The 24892-nt window shown below is 39.3% G+C and overlaps 1 protein-coding gene and 1 long non-coding RNA gene across 10 annotated transcripts in view; one reads left to right on the top strand and one right to left on the bottom strand.

Moving 5' to 3' along the window:
- LOC119518438 overlaps positions 1-8617 on the bottom strand; it is a 43701-nt gene extending 35084 nt beyond the window's left edge. For 7 of the 9 annotated variants that reach the window (XR_005213768.1, XR_005213767.1, XR_005213773.1 and 4 more), the window contains exon 1: positions 675-2292. This is a non-coding gene — a long non-coding RNA (uncharacterized LOC119518438). Of the gene's footprint in view, positions 1-674; positions 2293-8367 lie in introns of those variants that run through there. The other 2 variants (XR_005213769.1, XR_005213772.1) reach the window with 2 other exon arrangements.
- Positions 8618-8786: 169 nt separating this feature from the next.
- Positions 8787-24490, top strand: GCSH (glycine cleavage system protein H). The gene is made up of 5 exons (XM_037815574.1): positions 8787-9078; positions 12485-12564; positions 13838-13901; positions 20757-20888; positions 21764-24490. Exons 1-5 carry the CDS (start codon positions 8931-8933, stop codon positions 21859-21861), a joined length of 522 nt encoding a protein of 173 aa, XP_037671502.1. The 5' UTR covers positions 8787-8930; the 3' UTR covers positions 21862-24490.
- The last annotated feature ends 402 nt before the right edge of the window (positions 24491-24892 follow it).

Below are 24892 nucleotides of genomic sequence, written 5' to 3'. Positions count from 1 at the left end.
CAGCACTCCTCAACCTGCTCATAGGAAGGTGATCCCATAGCCACCTCAAAGGTAAATCCTGCTTTGACTTAGTAAAGGTAATCCATACCCCTTTCCAGGGAGTGGTTTAGGGTAGGCATGGTACCTGGTTCTGGTTAAAAAAAAATGAGGGACTTCTGGGAAAGATCTCCCTGCCAATAGAAACACATAGAACTGGTTTTTTATGCTGCTGGATGCTGACTTGTTCAAGTATGATGCCTGGAATTCAACAGCTATCTTGAGACCATAGGGGAACAATCTGTAGATGAAAGAGCAGAAAGATGAGGAACCTGGGTGCTTGATGAGGTCTTTGAGCTACTGATATATTCAATCCTGGAACTGAACAACTGCTAGCTTTCTAGCTGGATGAGTCCATAAATGTCTTTTTATGACAGTTGATCCCACTCTACTACATCCTATTACAACCTGACAGCAAAAACCCACAGACTCAGGACCCTTTATAAACAGAGAGCCACTTTATATATACAAAATACCAAAAACCTTGGGAAATTCCATCATACTCTATCCACTCAAAAGCCCATCAACCATTCTTTATTACGTCATGTATGAACATGAATTGTGTTTGCAGAGATGCTCACCAAATAATCCATAATGAGTTATACACGCCTCCTGATGAGAGTAATACAGAAACTTACCCATACAGACTTTAAACAGGAAAGATGCTAACCGGTATCTTGAAAAGACGTAAGTTCTCCACCTCTCTCTTCTCTCTCATCTACTCTCCACTTCCCTATTTGCCATAAAAATCAAACTGGTGGTTCCTTCACTCATACTGTTATAAGAGAAAAAATATATATATCAGCTCAAAGCAATGAGCTGGCCCCTTCTGAGATACCTGCAAGAAGTGACCATCTGTGATTTGCAGGTGCCTGTACCAAATGTGCAATATGACCTTCCAAATCTCAAGCTACGGATGTTACAAAAATTACCAGGTTGAAGAAAAAAAAGTAAAGAAGTTTTGACTGTCCTCAATCTTCTTAAGTAAAAAAGTCACTTTGTGTGTGTGTGTGTGTGTGTGTGTGTGTGTGTTAAAGACCTGTCATGTAGCCCATATGTTAACATATGATCTTGTTCTTTCTACCAAACATTAGTTGAGTTGGGAATAAATCAGCATTTTAGGGCATGGGTTGCGTTACACCACTCTGATTTATATAACAAAACAACAGTAAAAACAGAATATTGACTATTACAGAAGCTAGCCAAGATCAGCAGCTTAGGGTAGACCAGCGTAAGCCAGTCAGCATCCCAAAAGGAAGCAAGTTTAAGTTTAACACCAGGAGCTTAAAAATTGGTCAGATTATAGGTCAAATGACACCACTGCCACCACATAATTGCTTCATCTATGAGAAACCTTCCTCATACCATTCCTAGACAAGGCTTTTGAGCCTCTGGCACCTCATCTATAAAATAAGAGTAATTGTTACCACAAAGGGGTGTGGAGAGGATTTAAAATATAATTCGCACAGTGTTAGCCACATAGTAAGGAGTTAATAAATGGCTATTATTTACTCAGAGGAAAACGGAGCATTGGCATTGTTAACGCCTGCACAGAAGTGGTGACAATCGCTGGTTTATAAGTGGGGCAGAAGCGAAACGCAAAAACACACAGCCTCCTCAAGTGCCTGCTCACACACGTCAGGGTGCCCACCCTATGCCTTAGCAGCAGCGCTTGATGTCTGTTTTTCACTCCAGGGTTTCTTTGCTGACTCACGTCCAGTCCATAAAATCTGTGCTGATGGTGAGGTCTTTCCCAGAACTCAATTATGACCTGTCTTCTTGGAGGGAAATGCCTTCTGCCTTTCTCGGAAGGCCCTGGTCACGGACTAGCAGCCTAAGTAAGGAACTGTCTATCTTGGGTCTCAACTCTGCTTTCGGATGCTCCTGGCACTGGTCAGGTGTCCACCAAGAAGCCACTCCTGACCTCTGGAGAAGTCCTTTCCCCTCCATGAGCTTCATGATTCTATCTGTCCGTTTGGGATTCTTGGGCCCCTTGGGGTCTGTAAAGCAATAAAAGTGCTTCCAAGAATATTTTCGGTATTTCAAAAAGGCTAAGAGAAACTGCATGTGTGTCAGTGCGGCTTTAGCCAACGCCCAACAACCATCTTTCGGCTGGATAAATCTGTTCAGATTTGGCTATGAACCTGTCGGAAATAAAGTGGTACCTGTAAGGGAATAAATGCTCTCTCGGTTCTGGAGGAGAAAAGAATTTATTTACAATCTTGCAAGATGGGGCGTCCAGCCAAACACGCGGAAGGCTGGCGCGCCAGAGGAAGAGAATGGCGATGTTTAAATCTCCTACTCCTAATTCGCAAGTCCCTCCCGTTTCCCCATTGACTGGGTACTACAGAGGTTACAGCCTATCCGAGAACACTAACTAATTCATCTTTTGAGATTTTAATTTGTACAGCCAATCCCAGAGAGCCAACTAGCTCATTATTGAGATTTTGAACTGATTAGCCAATGCCCCCCCCAAATTTTTATTTTTTTGCTGTGAGTTCCCGCCTCTGATACTACCTCATGTCTCTTTACATCAGGCAGATTCTCTCTTCTCTTTGTCTGGGGCTTGTTTAAACTGGTTTTGCCTCCATTTCCCTTATTCCATGCTGTCTCTATGTGAAAACGAAACTTATTCCTTTCTTACAGATTCCCTCCTCTTTCTTTTTAAACACTTTTAGTTTTCACATTTTAGATTCTCAAATTTGCTAAGGGCTTTTTTACATTCCTCATCATAGGGATCTTTCTTATTTTTGATTCTAGTGGTTTTGATGGCTTTTTGAACTAGCCTTTGAGCACACGGGATTATGTAGCACCCAGCTGTTATAAACATTTTGGCTGGAATGATAAGGAAAATTAAAATAGATGTTGCAATTCCTTTCCATTTCTCGAACCAATTTTCCAACCATTCTATGACTGGGTTGTTAATGCTAGAATTCTTTTCTAGTTTCTGAAATAAGGCTGTTAAGCCTTGTAGGGCTTTGATGATAGTTCCATTAGGTGCGGTATTATTGGGGATGAATGTGCGACAATTTCCCCCAACTATAGCACAGACGCCTCCTTTTTCAGCTAGCATCATGTCTAGGGCCATTCTGTTTTCCCATGCCATTCGGCTAGTGGCATCTAACTGTTCTGCTATTTCTTTAATGACATTCCTGGTATAGTTGATAAATTTTAGCTGATGATTGACATTTTTATTGATGGTGACCCACCAGAATAAGGACGATTTAAATTTTGCAGCTAATTGATTTTTAGCTTTAAACTCATTAGGAACTTTCTGGGGAACCCCTATACTATCTACAAACATTTTTTTTATTGAAGGAACTAGGTACACTTTGTACATTTTTCTTTTCTCCTTTGCCTTGGGTTGGTACTTTATTACTTTCAAATGCCAGGGTAAATGAGATAGCCAATTGAACCAGAGCACAGGTTTCTCCCCACCTTTCAGGTAGTGTTGGCCAGAGGATGCCCTTCCCACAGTACCACCAGAGGTCTGCTCGGGGTATAGTTAGGCTGGAGAAGTTGCCAGTACTATCCTTGCTCACATTCCACACCTGTGTACACAAAGCCATGGTACCAAGATCCTGGAGCCCTTCTTCCCATCTGGAAAGACAGGCAGAGTGGTTTCCAGGACCAAGGTGAGACGCTGGTATGGCTTTGACACTTCCCTCCTGGACTGGAGGGAAAAGGGAGGACAACGTACTACAACTTTCACCAGGAGTAGCATTTTGAAAGAGGAGTGTTATACATTTAAACTCCCTTTCATGCTTTTTCATCCCCAAGGGGAAGGGCATAATCTGAACAGTGGGTTGTTTGGTTGTACAAGCATAACAGTCACTTCTGTTTAGACTCTGGATGGTATGTTTGCCCCATTCTACCCAGGCATTTGTATTTCCATAACCTGTCTCTATTTCTGTGGTTTGCTTTAAGTCTTTGGTCTTAAGTATTCTAATGACCTTGGGGTCAATTTGTACTGGAGAGTTAAATTCCAGCCAAGTTTCCCTTAATGGTTTTTCCTCCAACCTGGGTAAGACCCATCCCTCATACTGTGTGGTCCACCAAGCAGTGTTCGAAGAATAACAAGGGTTAGGTGTCTCATAAGTTATACTCTCAAATGTTCGCCCCCCAACAATCTTGCTTTCTATTTGAACAGTCTGCTTACATAAATGCTTATATTCCTCCCTCAGTTGTTGCTGATGTTTTAGATTTTTACAGCTCATTACTTGACAAACATCAAATTGTACAGTTTGAGACTTTAAGCCTTTGACTACACTTATAACCAGCTTAGCAGAACCTGTTACTCCTTGAATATAGAACATTATGATCAGCATAAGCAATTTCATCATTAAGCTATACACAGAGCACAATGCAAACATAGGGTTTAATCCAGCCCTTTCTCCCTTCTAATATGTTCCTTTAACTGTTGCCTATTTAAAGTGATCCTTAGGGGATCTGAGGTAGGAGTCACTTTCCAGGATTCAGGTTGAGTTGCTGGATACTTATCGTCTGGTTCAGGCACCGGTCCCTTCACTTGTGTGTAATTAGTCCAGCCTCTTTCTGCCATTCGGACTGCCGTCTCAGTTGTCAGCAAGACTTGATAGGGTCCTTCCCAGATCGGTTGAAGTTTGGATTCTTTCCACGACTGGATCAGAACCCAGCTGCCAGGCTGATGTCGATGGGCAGCAAATTCAAGAGGCGGGGTCTGAGCCAGCAGTCCACAGTGCCTGAGAGATGATAAAGTAGAAGACAAGGCCAGTATATAATTCTTAAGAAAAAGATCCTTTGTGTCTAGGGAGGGGAGCTCTCCAGTCCTCCTGGGGAAAGGCAAACCAAAAACCAAAGGCCTACACCTTGTAATTGCCTAAGTACTAAATTACACATGGCTTGCACCCCTCTAATGACTCCCCTAGTGTAAAACTGCTAATACCTGCTTTAGGTACAGACACAACTTACCAACATTTCAGGCTAGAACAATTAGACTAAAGGACAACAATAATTTACAATAACCTGAGATTAATGAACATAAAAAGGCTTACCACTCTTAAATGCTAACTTAAAATTCAGTTTTTAGTACACCTAGTTTAGTGATGCTTGAATATACGTGATTCACATATATGCATACCCTGAACATACACACAAGTTTTGCTGTTAGATGAGTAAAAACCCACTCTCCAGGGAGAGGAGGACAAGCCTTGGTGTGTAGTATTTGACAATATATGTGGTGTCTTTATTCCTATTAGACTTAATGTTAAGATAGCAACCTGGCATTACCAAATGGAGACCTGGGAAGAGCTATGAACCATTCACTGTTCTAAGTTTGTTTAATTCAGCTTTAGTGAACCTTAAACCCTTTTATAGGAACATTTACTTGCACTTTGAGTATGGACCTTTTGCTTTTGCCCAAAATATATCAGAAAAATTATTCTGCTTTTTACAAGAATACACAGTCTCATATATCTGGAATACAGACACATATAACTTATATACACACTCATAACCATACGAAACAGACATACATTCCCATTTACAAGCATGTATAGCCAATACACTACTGTTACACATACATAGAAAACTTTTACACAGTTTTTCTCACTTTTTTTCATTTTTCACACTATTGTGAAACTGCACACAATTGCCCAGCTTTAGAGTACACACAAACTAGTATACACTATAAAGACACAAAGAAATAGCTTCAGTTTACTATAGATGAGTACACAGGAAATTTTTGCCAAGTTTTAAATTACACACTGACAAACTTTAACAGTTTGAAAGACTCCTACGTAATTATATTACATGCTTTTATTACATACAAATACAACTATCCCACATTCCTGTGTAAACATACAACTTAAACTCCCATTAGATTCATGAAGTTTTAACTCTCAGAATGCATCCAAATACAGTCCTAAAAAATGTGCATATAACTTTCTATATACCCTGATACACACATTAAGGGACTTTAAATGTAGCTTCCACATGCCTTAGACTTAATTACACAGCACACTAAAATATGTAAATGTATTTATTAATACCTGTTTAGCCCCACATAAGTATATGAATAGAGAATCACACAAACCCCATGCTACAAATTTCCTTCCTTCCTTTTTTTTTTTTTAAACTGCTCCAATTACTTCTCTATCTCACTTTTGTCTGTTTCCTCCCTGGCTTGTTGACTCTCTGAATATTTCCTCTAATGGCTTATTCAGCCATTCATCGATTTTTGGATCTCCTCTGAATATTAGGCTAAAATTCCTTTATATAGCTGACCTTTTAAAGTCTGAGTTATTAACAGAATGACATTGTATTCTTGGGGCTTGAGGGAGTGGGAGTCCAACCCTTTTTAGAGGCTTTTGTGGCAACTCTTCTCTTTTCAAAGTCTGGGGTGATGTTGGGGAGATTACCTTTTTGGCCCCACCCTTCTTAAACATCGGGGTGCCACCCAGACTCTGCCTCTTCGGGGTAAAGGCTCTACCTTCTCTGAACAGTGGGGTGGCAGCCAGGCTTTTCCCATTCCCCTGGGAATGTGCTCCACCCTCTGGGTCCTGAGGCAGCAAAACTTTTCTAGAGCATTGAGGCGGAAGGCCCACCCTCAACCCCCAGGGCAAACTCACCCTTTTCATGCATGTGGGCCACTCCACTCTCCCAGCCTGAGACCACTTGACTTCAGACCTCAACTTGCATCGTTCTTTGGGGATATGGGTACAGCCAATTTTATTTTAGGTGGATGCAGTCTCTCTCTTTCTCTCATAGCCGCCCTCTTTCCCATTTCCCTTTCTTCTCCCAAGAAAGGGATATTTACATAAACCAGAGTTTAAGAATCAAGTTAATTGTTATTCAGCTAGCCTTGCTAGGCTTTTTATTAATGATTCTTACCTTTCTTTCTTTAAGAGCCTTTAGAAACAGAAACTTTTGGAAATCTCTCCATTTTTTTTTTTTTTTTTCTTAACTTTTGGTGGGTTGTAATTACTGGAGCAGTCAGCATTAACTGGCTCTCCAATTGCCTGGGGGCATAGACTGCTTCCACTAAAACCCCAGGCTTTAATGGTTCCCGCCCCAGTGGGGGAGGGGAAACCATAAGGCGGGGGAATGCTTATCCCAGGTTTTAGTTTCTTTTTTCCCTGCAGCCACCACATGGCACAGTTCAATTCTGCCTTGGAAAAAGGTTTATTTTTATTAACATGACACACGAGGTCAGCACAAAGCCAACTCTTATCTGCCTTATATTTTGGCCAGAATATATTTGGCAGCAAAATGCCTTTTTTTTTTGTCTAAACATAACAATAATATTTGATCATTTTCTTTTACCCTTTCCCTTGGTCCAATTACTTTTAGCCCAATGTTTTAACATGTTTCCCAATGGATTATTTAGAGGAATGTTCCCCGGGGACCCTAAAGGTACCCCCTTCCCTTTATTCCCGGCCGGCTGACTGCCTCTATTCCCCATTCTGAGTCTTGCCTGAGCATCTTTCCCTTAGGATCAGCTCTAGGCTCATCAGAATGTCCCCATTCTGAGTCTTGTTTGGGCATCTTTCCCTCAGGATCAGCCCCAGACTCTCAGAATGCTTTAACCACCAAGGTAATATAATATTTCTTTCCTTACCTTGGTCCGTGCACGGAGTTGCCTGGTTAACCAGAGGCAGGCCTTTTCTTTTCCCCCTTTTCTCATCCACAACCGGCAGATCCAAGCGTCTGGTCTCGGGCCCTTTAGCTGCCGGAGATGGGCCCCCAATGGCGGAGTCCGAGACCGCTCAATCAGCGGGGCGCGCCTTCCCTTTGTCCACCTTGGGGGTCCCCCTCCGAAGCTTCGGATCCCGGACGAGCCCCCAAGTTGTCGGAAATAAAGTGGTACCTGTAAGGGAATAAATGCTCTCTCGGTTCTGGAGGAGAAAAGAATTTATTTACAATCTTGCAAGATGGGGCGTCCAGCCAAACACGCGGAAGGCTGGCGCGCCAGAGGAAGAGAATGGCGATGTTTAAATCTCCTACTCCTAATTCGCAAGTCCCTCCCCTGTTTCCCCATTGACTGGGTACTACAGAGGTTACAGCCTATCCGAGAACACTAACTAATTCATCTTTTGAGATTTTAATTTGTACAGCCAATCCCAGAGAGCCAACTAGCTCATTATTGAGATTTTGAACTGATTAGCCAATGCCCCCCCAAATTTTTATTTTTTTGCTGTGAGTTCCCGCCTCTGATACTACCTCATGTCTCTTTACATCAGGCAGATTCTCTCTTCTCTTTGTCTGGGGCTTGTTTAAACTGGTTTTGCCTCCATTTCCCTTATTCCATGCTGTCTCTATGTGAAAACGAAACTTATTCCTTTCTTACAGAACCCGGCTCAGGGCGACTTTGATCCTCTGTCGAACGGCGGGACTGCAACAAGTCCTAGGAGCGCCAGGATCCCCGGACCCTAGGGTCCAATGGCACGGGAATGAGCCAAACCAGCAAGGCCATCCAGGCCCGGAACTCTTTTTGCCCAGAGCTCTCCGCGGACAGCCAGCCTGGAGGCCCGCGCGCCAGACCAAGCCCTTCCACTCGCCACGCGATCCCAGGGGACACGGCCCCGCCCCTCTCACGGGCGGCCTATCTCGGTCCCGGTGCGCAGCGCTCATCCCCGCCCCTCGCCAGCTTCCCCATAGGGGCCTCAGGCCCGTCCACGTGTCCACGCTCCCCGCAGGCACCGCCCTATCCCAGGCGGCGACCGCCCGGGAGTTCCCGCCTCCGCGCGCTGCCCTATCAGCCGGGCGCAGCTTCCCCCACCCAGTGTCTCCCCACCTCCGTTGGGGCTCCGCCCCCACGCCCAGGTCCAGCCGGCTCGCTCCGGTCCGGGGCCGTCCCCGCCCCGTCGGCCCGGTGTCCGCTTTGCGGCACCGCAACCCTCCGCACCCCTGCGAACATGGCGCTGCGCGCGGCACGGAGTGTGCGGATCGTCGTCTGCAGCCTGCGCGCGGCCTCGGCGCCCGCCACGTCCTGCCCGCGGCGGCCCTGGGGGCTGGGGACTGGCGCTGTTCGGACGCTGCGCACCGGCCCCGCTCTGCTCTCGGGTAAGCGCTGGCGGGCGGGGCCCTGCGGCCGGGCACGTGGGCGAAGCGGGCCAGCCTTGGGAGGGCCGCGCCTGGCTCCTTCCGGCGGGAGAGGTTCACTTGTACAATGTGAAGTTCCAGCTCCGGACCCGCCCCAGTTCAAAGCGAAGGCTAACTCTTTTCCACCCTTCTGTTTATTGCTAGATCCCTAGATTTTTCTGCTCGCCTTTCCCTCCTTTTAAGTAGGCGTGAAAACAAACAATCCGTCTTTGTAGTGTGGGGTTGAATGGAGACGAGGGAGGCGTGTGAGGCCGATTGAAAGCCTGGTATAAACGCCGGCGGTGGTACCCACGGTCGCGCCCTGCCGGAGAAGCCAGGGAAGCATCGCTGAGCCTCTCAGGGACCTTAGTTTATCTCTCGTTTGGGTGCATCATAGGTTTTAATTTGTTAAATGGACTATTAGAATTTTAAGTAAAATTAAGGCAAAAACATTTCTAAAAATTAAAGCACTGGGTCTAGATTTTTACCAGCTAAAATGAGCATAACGTCGAAGTCTCAGCTGTTTCTCAAAAGCTGTAAGATAAACTCTTCTGGACTTTTTACAGACGACATTGTGTTAAAGTATATTGAGCCATTGTCTTTCAGGTCTAAAATGAGGCCCAACTTAGACAGACTTGAAATAACTGGGACAACTGCTCATATGTTTTTGACCATTTGTGCACACTTACTGCCGGGGGAAAAGAGTTTTTCTTAAGTTTATGGGCAAGTATTTGACACTAACTGCCCCATCTTACTTAGGGTGTATACATAGATATGTGATGGTTGTTTTCTCATTGAATTCATTGTTTTAGAAATCTGTTAGGGACTAGAATATTAATAAATGTATTCCAAAGTCTGAAGCATAAAGATTTCTCTCACCTTGCTAATATTCCTTCAGCTGTGTTTGTGACATATACAATAAATTACTAATTTGAATACAAGGGTGAAGCCTTTCACAGGTAAGAATTTCAAATCTATGTTTTCTCCCTTATTCACTGTTACATTATGGCCAGCTGTTCTCATTTTCTATTTATCTACTTAAATATTGCCCAAAATATCAATACCCATTATCTGGTTAAGCACCTAGGTTTTTCATAGCAGACAGACCCAAGTTACAATTCAGATTCTACCTCTTAAAGGCTATGTGATCTTGGACAGTTATTAACTTCTCTAAGATTCAGCCAGAGAATGGAGATAATACCTCACAGAGTTGTTGAAAGTATGGAATGAAATGTATGCTGTCCATACATTTATCAAGTAATATGACAAATAAACATTTGATAAATGTTACTTGATATTAAATTAGTGTACAGTATAAAATGAATAGTAAGAATATTTGCTAATGTTAATATAAAATCTATTTTTTGACTAGTGACTTTGAAGGAGGAAAACACAAAATTTTCATATATAACTCAAAACTCCCGATTTTCTGAGGCCCCAGAATGTTTTTCACAGTTCAGTAAGAAAATAATTATTTACTCAATCTCCTGTCCACTTTTTTCCTGTTAGGCCAGGGGTTAAAGAAAAATTGTACTAATTATTTTCTTTAGCCTAAATAGCATGGCATAGTTTTTAAAAAGGCTTATGGACTTTGAAGTCAAGTGGACCTAGGTGCAGTTAACTTTTCCTCTAATCTGGTCATCACTCAACTGCTAAATTTTGAGTGTGAAAGCAAACTTACTCCTAAAATTATTTTTACCATTAGTTATGATGATAAACCCAAAATCAAGATGAGTGTTTCAAAGAGGTCATATTTATTTATATTTGTTTTATATATATATATAAGGTATATAAGCTTTAAACTGCTCGTAATTGGTAATTAGCCAGTTCTAAAGTTGTAACAGAATGATAGGAAAAATTGAGTGTTGTAGCTAAATAACTGTGTACCAGATATTTTGCTTGGAATCTCTTTTACTTAATAAACTTTAAAAAATTATTTCAATTCTTCAGCTTTTGAGTGCCAGCTATGTGCCAAGCTCTGTGTTTAGAACTGGGAATACAAATAGAAATGAAATAGACCCTGTTCTTGCTTGCATTGTACTTTCCTCCTTCTCGGAGACAACTGACCAATGGCTATTTCCATGTAGCTGTTAAGTGCTATGGGGGAGGGGGCAGGGGAGGAGGGGTACAGGGTGGTGAGCAGTGTTTGGGTGGCCCAGGAACCCCCACTTAGAGGGTTAGAAGAGACTCTAAGGAGGAGGGGGCTTCTAAGTTGAGACCTGAAGTAATCAAGAAAAGGTGGAAGGGGAGAGTATTAAAAGGTAAACAGTCTTTACCTTTCTTACCTAAACATCAGACTGGCCTGAAGCATTCAGTTACCTCAGGTGGAATGAAGCAAAGCTAATTCCTTTGTGATGGATTTTGCAATTTCTTCCTCTGAAAAGTATGAAATTTAGAAAGTTTTATGATTAGGGGATGAAGAAAGCAATAGTAAATTATACTCTTTACTGCATATCAGAGTTGTAACTAAAGCAATTTAATGTTGTTCTAAGTACAATTATATTTTGTTAAGGGTTAGGAGAAAATCAGCAAGGCTTACTTCGATATAGTATTTGAATTAATAAACCATTTTGCTATTAACTTCTGATGCAGTCTCTTTGGAAAGATACTTGGATTCAGAGTGTGATATATATTCTAAAATACAGCATTTTTTTTTTTTTTTTTTTTTTTTCTTAAAAGCAAGAACTTTTAACTTGAAATCTGAAATAACTTTTTTTCACATCTCTTGAACTTTGGGCAGTCATTCTTGCAGGAATTGCTGAATAGTTTGACGCTGTCTTTGAAAAGAAGCTCATCATAAAGCCAAGGGCTAAATTGTCCAATAAATTGAGCCGAGTTTGATTTTCCACCAGTTAATGGCTTATCCCTGGTGCAACTGTTAAGTTCTGATCTTACAATTTGCTTCTTGAAATGATGGTTGCCATTCTCTTCAAGGGCAGGGTTCAGTTAGATTAAAATTGAATTTTAGAAATTTACATGTTATAATTGTTCAAGGAGGTCAATTTGATCCCTGTGAAATTTCACTTTGTAACAGAATTATAGTGAAGCCCTCTTATGTCAGCTAATAGATAAGGACACATTTTAAATGTGCTCCAATTTTTTTGTGTACTGTAGACTAAAAACTGTTAGAGCAAATAATCAAACTTCCAAAATATGCACAAAGTGAACAGATTAAGCCATTTTTGCCTAAATTATACCCCTGTTGAGAAGAGGTGTCATTTTTTCACATGATCTCTGTCCTTTGCTGAGCCAGTTTACTGTTCAGTGCCAGTGTCAATAAGTCAAACACAAATATTGGCAAGTCTTGCCTTTTGACAGCATTGATAGGAAAAGAGTTTTTAAAAAAGTAGTACTGCTGCTTTCCTAAAATACTGGTCTTCTATTTTAGTGCGGAAATTCACAGACAAACATGAATGGATAACAACAGAAAATGGTATTGGAACAGTGGGAATCAGCAATTTTGCACAGGTACTGGATTGTCTTGAAATATGTATGACAGTGTGTTCTTGTCTAAATGGGATGGTATCTACTTTTTGAAACTTTTGTTTTTTCTGCTATTAGTACTTTGGGTCTTTTAAAGGGCCACAGAAGAATATCAATCACAAGTGAAACAAATACAACATAATTTAGTTTCAGCAATATGTGGTGGTTTAAGAGATGGTGAAAGAGTAACCCAAATTAAAAAGAACATGCCTTATTCATTAAATATATATATATATATATATGTTTAATTTGGGGGCATTAGGAGGAAGAAAAAGCAGCAAGCAAAAGGGCTAGTACTTTGACAGTTTTTATGGTTATGGTGATACACAACTAGGGGGGCAATAAGAAGAGGGAAAACCTAGATTGGCACAAATTACACAAAGAAAAACATTTATTGAACCTATCAATTCCCTATTTCCGTTGATCCAATATTGAGATATTGTTTAAAAGAAAATGAGAAGTCAAATAGCAACAAAGATTTTCTCAGCTGGATACATCTATTGAGTGGGCAGGAAGGGGGAAAGGGATGTTACTTATGGGACTATTATAATATTCTTCAGATATATTAGATTCTCGGGGATTAAGAATCACTGACAATTATATCTTCACTGGTATAGTACCTACTGTGAAGTTTACTACAAGGTGTTTTGTGAAATACTGCACATGATCCTTACCCCCTGGAAGCTTATCTGTGAAGGCAGAAGAATCACCTACCTGGAAAACAATATGGAAAACATTACATGATAGATATCACCTGGGTACTCAGAGGGGCTGTAATTCATTCATCTGGTGGAGATCATGTAATGGAGTAAACACATAACAAAGTCAAGTTGGTCTTCAGGGAGTACAAGGCTTAGAGATTCAATGGATAGGATATCAGCAGATTCAGTAGGGGAAATGGCCTAAGTAAACTGAAGAAGTGGAAGAATGCAAAATGTGTTTTGAGAGGAACTGGTAATCTTACTGGGAGTATATAGTTTCTGATAGAGGTTGAAACCTATATAGCCTATGAGCCAAATCTGGCTGGTAGCCAGTTTCTTACAGGCCTTGAGTTAAGAATGGCTTTTACATTTTTAAAGGGTTTTAAGGAAAGAAGAAGAATATAGTCCCTAAAGCCTTAAATATGTACTGTCCGGTCCTTTACAGAAAAATTTTGCTGGCTTCTTAACTGTGGGGGATTCAGTGTATGATTGTGCCTATTTACTAGGGGTCTAATTTGATTTCTTACTGTTGTTTCTTTTTTTTTTTTTTTTTAAAGGAAGCTTTGGGAGATGTTGTTTACTGTAGTCTACCCGAGGTTGGGACAAAATTGAACAAACAAGGTGAGTATTATTCTCATTAGGTTATGTCCTCTGAATTTTCTTTACCTAATCTTTACCTGGAATAAATAACTTGTTTGCACCCAGGGTCAATTAGAGTGCTTTTGACATAATTAACAGAATGTTCAAATGAAAGGAGCTTCAGTAATAGGGGTTTATTAATATCTAATACAAGCAGCTTGAAGACTAGTGGATATAAGAGCTGGTCCAGGGGCTCAGTGAAGCTCATCAAGGACACATCTTTCCATCTTTTTCTGCCTCAGTGTATCAGATCATAAGATGGATGTAAAATCTTCAAGCATCACATTCTCAAATGACAAAATCCAGAAGTAAGAAAAAAGAGATTATAGGGGAGGAACATCCTTACCAAAAACCACCCCCCACCCCTGCAGACTTTCTCTTACATCTCATTAGCCAGGTCTGGGTTTATTGCCACCCTGGTTATAAGGTATGATGAGAAGTGTACTGAGCATTTTTAGCCTTTTTAATAGGAGGCAGGAAGAGACCATAGAGGGGAAAGGCTCTTAGCAACATCTCCTTCCACCACTCACATTGATACTGTAATATAGCTGAAGTCTATTAAGTTTAAAGCTTTTCCTTGGAGGTAGACTATCAGAAAAGAACATGGGCTAGGTTGGCAGAACCTGGTTTTAAGTTCTGGCTTCATAATTTGTCAGCTATGTAACTTTGAAGAAATAATTTAGGCCTCATTTATAAATTATCTAAAGCAACCTCATAGGGTTGTTTTAAGGATTAAATGAAATTAGCACATCCTGGCATAAAACCAGTGCTGGACAACGTTTAGCCAGTGGTACCAGGTATATTCATGGGTTTCTTGACATATGTAAGCCATACAGAATTTAAGTATCATTTTCTAAACATCTTTGACAGTATTGGCCATATCTTTCTGTCTACATTTTTCTCCATAATTTTCCTTGTTTGAATCTTTTCAGCTTCTTGACTCTTAATGGCACATTTGGCCCTTATCTAATAAAGGTTATGTCCTTTTTTTTGAAGGCCTTCCTGGAAACCTTTTCTTATATCATAATAAAATGCTTGTTTTGATTGATAAGACAAGATTTTCTTTCACAGTTTTGACTACTCCACATGGCACAGATTGCCTCTCTTCAGGCTAAAAGCCGTTAAAAACCTAAAAACTCACCCATGCCTCCTTTCTAGAATCTGCCTGCTCTTGGTCATTTTCTAGTGTCTAAGATTTAATTTTTTTAAAATTGCAAGTTATGGTCTGGCAAGTGGTCTATCTTAGTGAATGTTCCATTTGCAGTTGAAAAGACTGTATTCTCATTTGTTGAGTACAGTGTTCTATAAATCTCAGTTGGATGATGAAATTGCTCAAATTATATATACCCTGATGGATTTTTACTGGGAATGATGTGAAATTCTTCAGTTACAACTGTAGATTTGTTGATTCTCCCTTTAGTTCCACCAATTTTTGCCTGGTACACCTAGCTCTTCCTAGGTGCATACACTTTTAATATTCTTAGTCTTCTCTATGAATTAACCCTTTTATTATGAAATGTCCCTTATCTCTGGTAATTCTCCTGTCTTGACCTCTACTTTATCTGATATTAATGTACCCATCTGAGCTTTCTTATACTTACTGTTTGCATGGTATGTCTCATTCCATCTTTTTACTTTTGACTTAGCTGTGTCTTTATATTTAAAGTGCATTTCTTGAAGACAGCTTATGGTTGGGTATTCTTTTCTTATCCAGTCCTTATCTGCCCTTCAATTAGAGTGATTAGTCCATTTACCTATAATGTAATATTGATACAGTTGAGGTGAGGTCTAGACTCTTTTGTTCTTTGCTTTCCATTTGTCCTGTTTGTTTTTCCTCTGCTTTTCCATTCCTACATTCTTTTGAGTAAATTGAATGAATATCAATGTTTGATTTTATTTTCTTCATTGGTTTTTAAACTCTACTATTCTTTGCACTTTTTTTTTTTTTTTTTCATTTTTATTGAGATTGTTCAGATACCATACAATTATCCAAAGATCCAAAGTGTACAATCACTTGCCCCTGGGTACCCTCATACAGCTGTGCATCCATCACACTTAATTTTTGTTCAATTTTTAGAAACTTTTCATTACTCCAGACAAGAAATAAAGTGAAAGATGAAAAAAGAAAAAAAGAAAAGGAAACTCTAATCCTCCCCTATCCCTAACCAACCCCCCTCAATTGTTGACTCCTAGTATTGATATAGTACATTTGTTACTGTTTATGAAAAAATGTTGAAATACTACTAACTGTAGTATATAGTTTGTAATAGGTATATAGTTCTTCCCTATATGCCACTCTATTATTAACTTCTAATTGTATTGTCATACATTTGTTCTGGTTCATGAAGTGATTTCTAGTATTTGTACAGTTGATCATGGACATTGCCCACCATAGGATTCAGTTTTATACATTTCCATCTTTTGACCTCCAACTTTCCTTCTAGTGACATATATGACTCTGAGCTTCCCCTTTCCACCTCATTCACACACCATTCGGCGCTGTTAGTTATTCTCACATCTTGCTACCAACACCCCTGTTCATTTCCAAACATTTAAATTCATCCTAATTGAACATTCTGCTCATACTAAGCAACCACTCCCCATTCTTAAGCCTTGTCCTATATCTTGGTACCTTATATTTCATGTCTATGAGTTTACATATTGTAATTAGTTCCTATCAGTGAGACCCTGCAATAATTGTCCTAATGTGTCTGGTTTATTTCACTCAGTATATTGCCCTCAAGGTTTTGTCATCAACCCATTTTTTTTTTAATATGGTTTTGTTCACTCACCATACATTCCATCCCAAGTAAATAATCAATGGTTTTCTGCATGGTCATACATTTATGTGTTCACCACCTTCACCACTATCTATATAAGAGCATCTACATTTCTTCCACAAGGCAGGAGGGAGAGTCAAAGAAGGTAGAGAGGCAAAAGAAAGAGGAAAAAAAAAATGACAGCTAGGAAGCAGCAAAAGGAAAAAGAACCTTAAATCAAAGTAGAATAAAGAATCAGACAATACCACCAATGTCAAGTGTCTAACATGCCTCCCCTATCCCCCCTTGTCTGCATTCACCTTGGTATATCACCTTTGTTACATTAAAGGAAGCATAATACAATGATTCTATTAGTTACAGTCTCTAGTTTATGCTGATTGCATCCCTCCCCCAATGCCTCCCCATTTTTAACACCTTGCAAGGTTGACATTTGCTCGTTCTCCCTCGTGAAAGAACATATTTGTACATTTTATCACAATTGTTGAATACTCTAGATTTCACCAAGTTACACAGTTCCAGTCGTTATCTTTCCTCCTTTCTTGTGGTTTCTCACATGCTCCCCATCTTCCTCTCTCAACCGTATTCATAGTTACCTTTGTTCAGTGTACTTCCATTGTTGTGCTACCATCTCCCAAAATTGTGTTCCAAACCACGCACTCCTGTCTTCTGTCACCCTGTAGTGCTCCCTTTAGTATTTCCTGTAGGGCAGGTGTCTCGTTCACAAAGTCTCTCATTGTCTGTTTGTCAGAAAATATTTGAGCTCTCCCTCATATTTGAAGGACAGCTTTGCTGGATACAGGATTCTTGGTGGTTTTTCTCTTTCAGTATCTTAAATATATCACACCACTTCCTTCTTGCCTCCATGGTTTCTGCTGAGAGATCCGCACATAGTCTTATTAAGCTTCCTTTGTATGTAATGGATTGCTTTTCTCTTGCTGCTTTCAGGATTCTCTCTGTCTTTGACATTTGATAATCTGATTATTAAGTGTCTTGGCGTAGGCCTCTTCATATCTCTTGTTTGGGGTACGCTGTGCTTCTTGGATCTGTAATTTTATGTCTTTCATAAGAGATGGGAAATTTTCATTAATTATTTCCTCTATTATTGCTTCTGCTCCCTTTCCCTTCTCTTCTCCTTCTGGGACACCAGTGATACATACATTATTGTACTTTGTTTCATCCTTGAGTTCCCGGAGACGTTGCTCATATTTTTTCATTCTTTTCTCCATCTGCTCCTTTGCCTGTAGGCTTTCAGGTGTTTTGTTCTCCAGTTCCTGAGTGTTTTCTTCTGCCTCTTGAGATCTGCTGTTGTATGTTTCCATTGTGTCTTTCATCTCTTGTGTTGTGCCTTTCATTTCCATAGATTCTACTAGTTGTTTTTTTGAACTTTTGATTTCTGCCGTATACATGCCCAGTGCTTCCTTTACAGCCTCTATCTCTTTTGCAATATCTTCTCTAAACTTTTTGAATTGATTTAGCATTAGTTGTTTAAATTCCTGTATCTCAGTTGAAGTATATGTTTGTTCCTTTGACTGGGCCATAACTTTGTTTTTCTTAGTGTAGGTTGTAATTTTCTGTTGTCTAGGCATGGTTTCCTTGGTTATCCAAATCAGGTTTTCCCAGACCAGAACAGGCTCAGGTCCCAGAGGGAAGAAATATTCAGTATCTGGTTTCCCTGCAGGTGTGTCTTAGAAAATTGCTCCACCCTTTGATGCCTCAGGTCACTGTGCTTTTCTGCCCAGCAGGTGATGCCTGTTAGCCTATAATTCTTGACTGGTGTGAGGAGGTGTGGCCGTGTTCCCCCAGGCTCTGGGGTCTGGTTCTGAATGGAAGGGGCCCCACCCCTTTCCTCCTAGAGAAGACAGACCCCTCAGGTGGAGGTCATTAGCATTTCAATGGTCTCGCTCTCTGCTTGTGGTGTCTCCACCCTTCCCAGAGTCACAGCCCTGGAAACTGAAAATGACTGGGGCTTTCTCCACTGAGCCAAAAAAGAAACAGATAGTCCCCTTCAGACCCAGTCCAAGGCGACCCTCCGGCTCTCCCAGGTCAGTCGTCACCCAAAGCCTCTGTCTGTTTTTTTGGGGCTGCGTACCTGTAGTGAGCAGTTCATACTCGCTACTTAAAACCCCAGTTGGAGCTCAGCTGAGCTGTATTCGCTTGCTGGGAGAGAGCTTCTCTGTGGCACCACGCGGCTCCACAGCTCGGGCTATGGGGGAGGGGGGTCTCCCGACCTGGTTCCGCAGGTTTTACTTTCAGATTTTATGCTGTGTTCTCGGGCATTCCTCCCAATTCAGGTTGGTATATGATGAATGGATGGTCTCGTTTGTCCCCCCGCAGTTATTCTGGATTATTTACTAGTTGTTTCTGGTTTTTTGTAGTTGTTCCAGGGGGACTACTTAGCTTCCACTCCTCTCTATGCTGCCATCTTGCCCGAGTCCCTCTGCACTATTTTTAAATAGTTGCTCCAGTATTCTACCTTAAATTTATCAGTTTATTTGGAGTTAATATTGTATCACTTTGTGTAACAAGTAATAAACTTGGAACAGTATAATTTCATTTGCCAGTCCATCCAGCGTACTATTGTTTTAATACATTTTGTATCAATGTTTGTAACAAATGCTACAAGACAGTATTATAATTTTTGCTTTTAAATACTAAAGTGCTTTATAGGAATTAAGGAAAAAGTATAGTGAAGATAGTGTTTTATCTTACCTATTTACCATTTAAAAAAACCAAACCTCTTCAGGCCTTTCTCTATAGATCTGAGGTCTCATTTTGTATCATTACCTTCAGCCTGACAAACATTTATCTGAAAATATTCTTATTATGTGTTTATTCTTGATGGGTATTTTCACTGTATACAGAATTCTTGATTGACAGATCCCACTTCCCACCAGCACTTTGTGAAGTTTTCATCTGTTCTCTGGCCTCCATTTTTTCCAGATGAGAAGTCAGCCATCATTCCTATTGTCCTCTATATGTAACATTTTTCTTTCTTCTGACTGCTTTCAAGATTTTTGGTAGTTTGACTATAATGTACATAGGCATGGTTTTCTTTATGTTTATCTTGCTTGAGATTTGCTGAGCTTCATAAATCTGCAAGTTGATATGTCACCAAATTTAGAAATACTTTTGTCATTATTTCTTCAAATATATATTTTTTTCTAATCCATTTTCTCTTCTTTTGGGAGTCCATGTATATATGCCAGATCATTTGATATTGTATTATCCCATACATCACTGAAGCTGTTAATTTTTCAGTCTTTCTTTTTAAACTGTTCTTTAGGTTGTATAATTTCCGTTGTCTTTTCAAAGTTCATGGACCTTTTCTCTCGTCTCTATCTAATCCATTATTAACGCCATCCAGTGAATTGTTTTTAATTTAGATATTGTGCTTTTCAGCTCTACAGTGTCCACTTTTTAAATAATTTCTATTTCCTTGGAAGTATTCCTCATTTCTATGATCCTTTCCGTTCAATCACTGAACATATATAGCTACTATAAAGTTCTTTGCTAATTCTAGTATGCAGGTCATTTGGGATATTTCTGTTGAGTACTTTTTCTCTACACTACTTTGCTCTTCTTTCTAAGATTGCAGCCCTCAATTTCCAGCCACCCTGGTAGCCCCATTCTCTGTCCTCTGATCCCCCAAGCAAATAAGACTATGGCTTTCTGCTTGTATTCTAGTCACCTTGTGCAGTTGAATGAGGCGCTGTTACCAGGGGAAAAGGATCTCACCCAACATCCTAATATTATTTTTCTCTGAGCCACAATAAATTGAAATAAAGTTGTGTTTTACTGAACTTAAATACACCTGGTATTCAGGCACCTCACCATTTGTTGTTTACTGTGTCTGCTTTACTAAGGATAGGCACACTTTATTGAAGATATGTATTCTTATAGATAATATGACTATGACAAAGCTATGGTTTTATTTTTAGTTAAAGATAGATAGAATTTTATGTTTATTATGAATATATTAAGTGACCACCCTTCCATATTTTATATTCTCAGGGCATTACTATTATTAACATCTAATATTTTTCATTTTTGCTTTTAGAGGAGTTTGGTGCTTTGGAAAGTGTGAAAGCTGCTAGTGAACTTTATTCTCCTCTGTCAGGAGAAGTAACAGAAATTAATGAAGCTCTTGCAGAGAATCCAGGACTTGTCAACAAATCTTGTTATGAAGATGGTAAGTTGTTGCTAGAAATTTTTCAAAGGATTATTGCTGTAATTAATATTTAATCTAGAATTTAAAGCAAGCTTTGCCAATTGTGTCTTAATCTTTATCCACTTCTTAGAACTAAACAGAATTGTTCTTCTGTTTTTAAAAATTAGCTGAATACATTAAGATTATGTTTAAGATCACTGATGACAAAAACATTGCCTTATTCAGAGTTCTTAGTGTCACAGTTGTGGATTAACTGGTTACTATACTGTTTCTTCAGGTGTAAGGCATCCACACATATTGTGTGATATAGATGGGAATAGGATAATATTGCATTAATTTTGTTTTCTCACGTATTATCCAGATAACAACCAATGAGGTAGGCTATCAGCAATTTTATCCATTTTGTATAAGAAGATTTGGAGCCCCAAAAGATTTATCTATTAGGGTCACATAGCCAATATATGCAAAGCTAGGATTAGTTCTGTTTTATATTACCTAGCACTTCTACCTCTACTCCTGCTTTCTATGCCATTATCCGCAGTAGTTACAGTGTTGGTGTTCCTTTCATTAATGAAAGATATGCCTGGCCTTATGTATTTGGAATCCTTATTTAAATTCTTAAATGTCAGTTGTTGACACTTAATATGATCTAAGAGTTCTCAATTCATTACGATAGAATCTATCTGGTTGTAATTCTTTTCAGTTGTGATATACAAGCACATTAACTGAATTCTGAAAACTCCCTGAACAAATATTTATTGAGTGATTTATGTTAAAAAATACTAGGCTAACCTTGAGGCACTCAAATATTTATTTTTACAGTTTGAATGAATTTGATGTGCACCCTTTAAAAAGGCAGTTTGGAAAGAAAGATACTTATTTCCCTTTGATTTCAGGTTGGCTGATCAAGATGACACTGAGTAATCCTTCAGAACTTGATGAACTAATGAGTGAAGAAGCATATGAGAAATATATAAAATCTATTGAAGAGTGAAAATGGAACCCCTAAATAAACTAGTCTGAAACAGTATAATCCAGCAATATTTTAAATTACTGGTGGATAAAAATTTATAATAGCAACTTTTAGCAATACCATAGGAAAACAGAAACTACTTGTTCCAACTATGCTATTGAAAGAAAATACCCCTTAACTTTCTAATGATAGCAGGTAAACACAATCTGCATCTTTTTCATATCACCCAGTGATTTAGACCAGGATCTAGTTGTTATTTTCAGAATCCATGAAATTGTCAGAAGTAAAACTACTTGTAAAAATTATGTAATTCAGTTAAGATTGTTATCGTAAGCCTTACATAATATTGTAACTTGCTTACTTGAGTCCCTGGATTTGGGTCAAAATGCTTAATGATATATTCACTGGAAATAACTGGGAATAGACTTAAGTTTTTGTTAGTTGTACAGTGTCAGGTGAGAAACAGTAGTATCGTAACTTCCCAGTATACCACATTTGCTGGTGCTATTTTCATACAATGAAGCAACAGCCTTAGAGCAAAACAAGACACCCTTTAATAACAATAAAACATTCAGCTTCTCCATTAATCATGCATTTTGTTTTGGTGTTAAATGTTTCACTCAGTGATTCTGCTACTATTTGTGGAAATGGTAATTTAGTCAAAATCTGATATTTTTTTTGAGTAAAGATCTAACTGCCCGATAACTTTAAGTACTTATTTTTGTTATCTTTGGTATAATCAAAAATAAATAATGACTTTGGTTTTCTGTCCTGCTAGGTTAAAAGAAGACAAGGAAAGGTGAAAATTTTGGTCAGCAAAACACATGGCAGTCTTAAGAAGTTAAACGGTATTCAGGTTTTCACTTAAGAAAGGAGAATCAAAATGGACACAGTGAAGCTTTATGAGCTCAGATACTAAGATAATGAATATTGTCTTAGCTTAAGTATATAAGTTAAAGTGCCAAATGTGATACTTTCCAAGTGGTTAATATAGCATCTCTCTAAGCCAGCTATATAGTGTGCTGACACTTTAGGGTAAAAGTTTAATATATACACAAATACATACACACATACAGATAAAAGAGGCAGAGCCAAAACAGACAAGTTGCTCTCTCAGTTACTGCAGGAAAAAGGAAGTTTCAGATACCACCCTCTCTTGATGAATAAACAGCAAATATGAGAACCTGGAGGAAGTATGTAGGTAAATAACATACAAATCTTTCCTGCTCTTCAGCAAAAGAGAAAATGATTCTTGCCAACGTATTCTGGATGACTGTCTATTTCTTTATGTAATCAGGTTATTTTGATTGTTTGTTTTGGAAATAGAAATGGATGAGTAATAATTACATAGAATTACTCTTTTGTTCTGAAGCCTGCTCTCATATGTTCCCTTATCTGATCTTCCCAAATGAAGCTAGAGCTAGGTAGGACATATCCATTAATGTTACATTTAGCAGATAAGAAAGGTGATTGGTGGAGTAAGAGATTTGTTAAATAACTGGGTGGTCATGATTAGAATTTTAACATTTCCTGGTCTGTTCTTCAGTTTCCTTAGCAAATGTTACTCACAAAAATACTTAAATGGAAATCTTAGAAACAAGGATGAATTTCTAAAAGTGAGAAGTAGAAATGGCCTTTCTAGAGTGAAAGTACATCAGTGATTGTGGTGTCTTTCTAAAACAGTTAAGGAATTTTTTTATTCTCTCCTTTGCAAAGTAAGACACACTTGCTCTGTAACACCCACTCTTATGAGGTTGTTCAAAGAACAGAATATTATGGCAAATTGCTTTTTCACTATTTAGAATATAGGCCAGTTCTACTCTCAATTCTATCCTAGTGCTGCCAAAAACAGGCTTTGAAGGGCCTTCAAATTTGACTAAATGAATGGGAAATTTAATTTTGCAAACCTCATATTCCTTTTAAATATTTTTGGTCTTATATAATAGGTCAGTAAAGGTTTTGAAGAATGTCTTCAATAATTAAAGCTTAAGAAGTGGAATAAGTTGCCTCAAAAGTTAAAATTGTTTTCTTTTAATTACCCCCCAAGAAGTTTAAAGAAGTTAACAGCATTAGGTTTTAATACATCACTAGAAGGCTTTGCAATGACAAGCTGCTATGAAATGAGGCCAATGTTCTAGAGCAACTCCCTTTAACATCAGAATTTCCTAACTTCATGGACTCCTGGGAGAGTAACAAATTCCACCCTTATGAAAGAGGAAAACTGAAACCCACAAAGGTGAAGTGATTTGCTTAAGTCTCCATAAGGCCAAGTGCTTGGATGGAAGGGGTAGGGGCTGTCTTCTGCTTTGTTTATGCTATTTGCTTATTAGTTTTATTGTCAAGGAACTCAGCTAAAAGTTCACATTTGCTAAAGGAGGTCAAATAGTTTTGCAGATTATAATAAATCAGTTATAAATCTTTTTATTTGTAAGTATATTTGTATAGATTTTAATGTTGCCTTACAATTTCTAATCTTCAATAAGTTGATTTGTGTGAATGATAGAAGTGATCTGAATAGCAAATCAAAATACATTTGACAGAAAAAAGATAAATGGGACTTCATCAAAATTAAAAACGTTTATGCAAAAAAAAAAAGACTATCAATCAAGTAAAAAGTGACATCATCAACGTGGTAACGGAAGACACCCGCCTGAAAAAGCCTCCCCAGGGATTTAGCAAATAAAAGGACAAATCTCACTTGCTTAGAACTCTGGATGATGGTAGATACTGGAAAAGGACTCAGCAAACTCTGAACTGAAAAAACAAAAAATATCACAGAGCAAAATTCTGTTCCGGACTGCCAATTGGTTCCCATTCCTCTCTCCCTCACTTGGTCCCATGCAGCTTGGGAGTTGCACAGGTAGCACAGCCCCGGTCCCTCCCACTGTGGACAGAGACTAAGCAACTCACATTGGCAAGTTAGAACTCCATGCACATCAGGCAGAGACCCAAGTCTGCAGAAATCCAAGGAAGAACACAAATGGCTGAAGAGTGCTGCATAGAAAAGGCCCCTGGGGCGAAGAACCTACCCTACATAAGAAACCCAAGGCAG

The sequence above is a fragment of the Choloepus didactylus genome, chromosome 22 (assembly GCF_015220235.1).
Source record: "Choloepus didactylus isolate mChoDid1 chromosome 22, mChoDid1.pri, whole genome shotgun sequence".
Taxonomy (NCBI): Eukaryota; Metazoa; Chordata; class Mammalia; order Pilosa; family Megalonychidae; genus Choloepus; species Choloepus didactylus.
The sequence above is the reverse complement of the archived record's forward strand: the minus strand, read 5'-3'. Positions and strand labels throughout refer to the sequence as shown.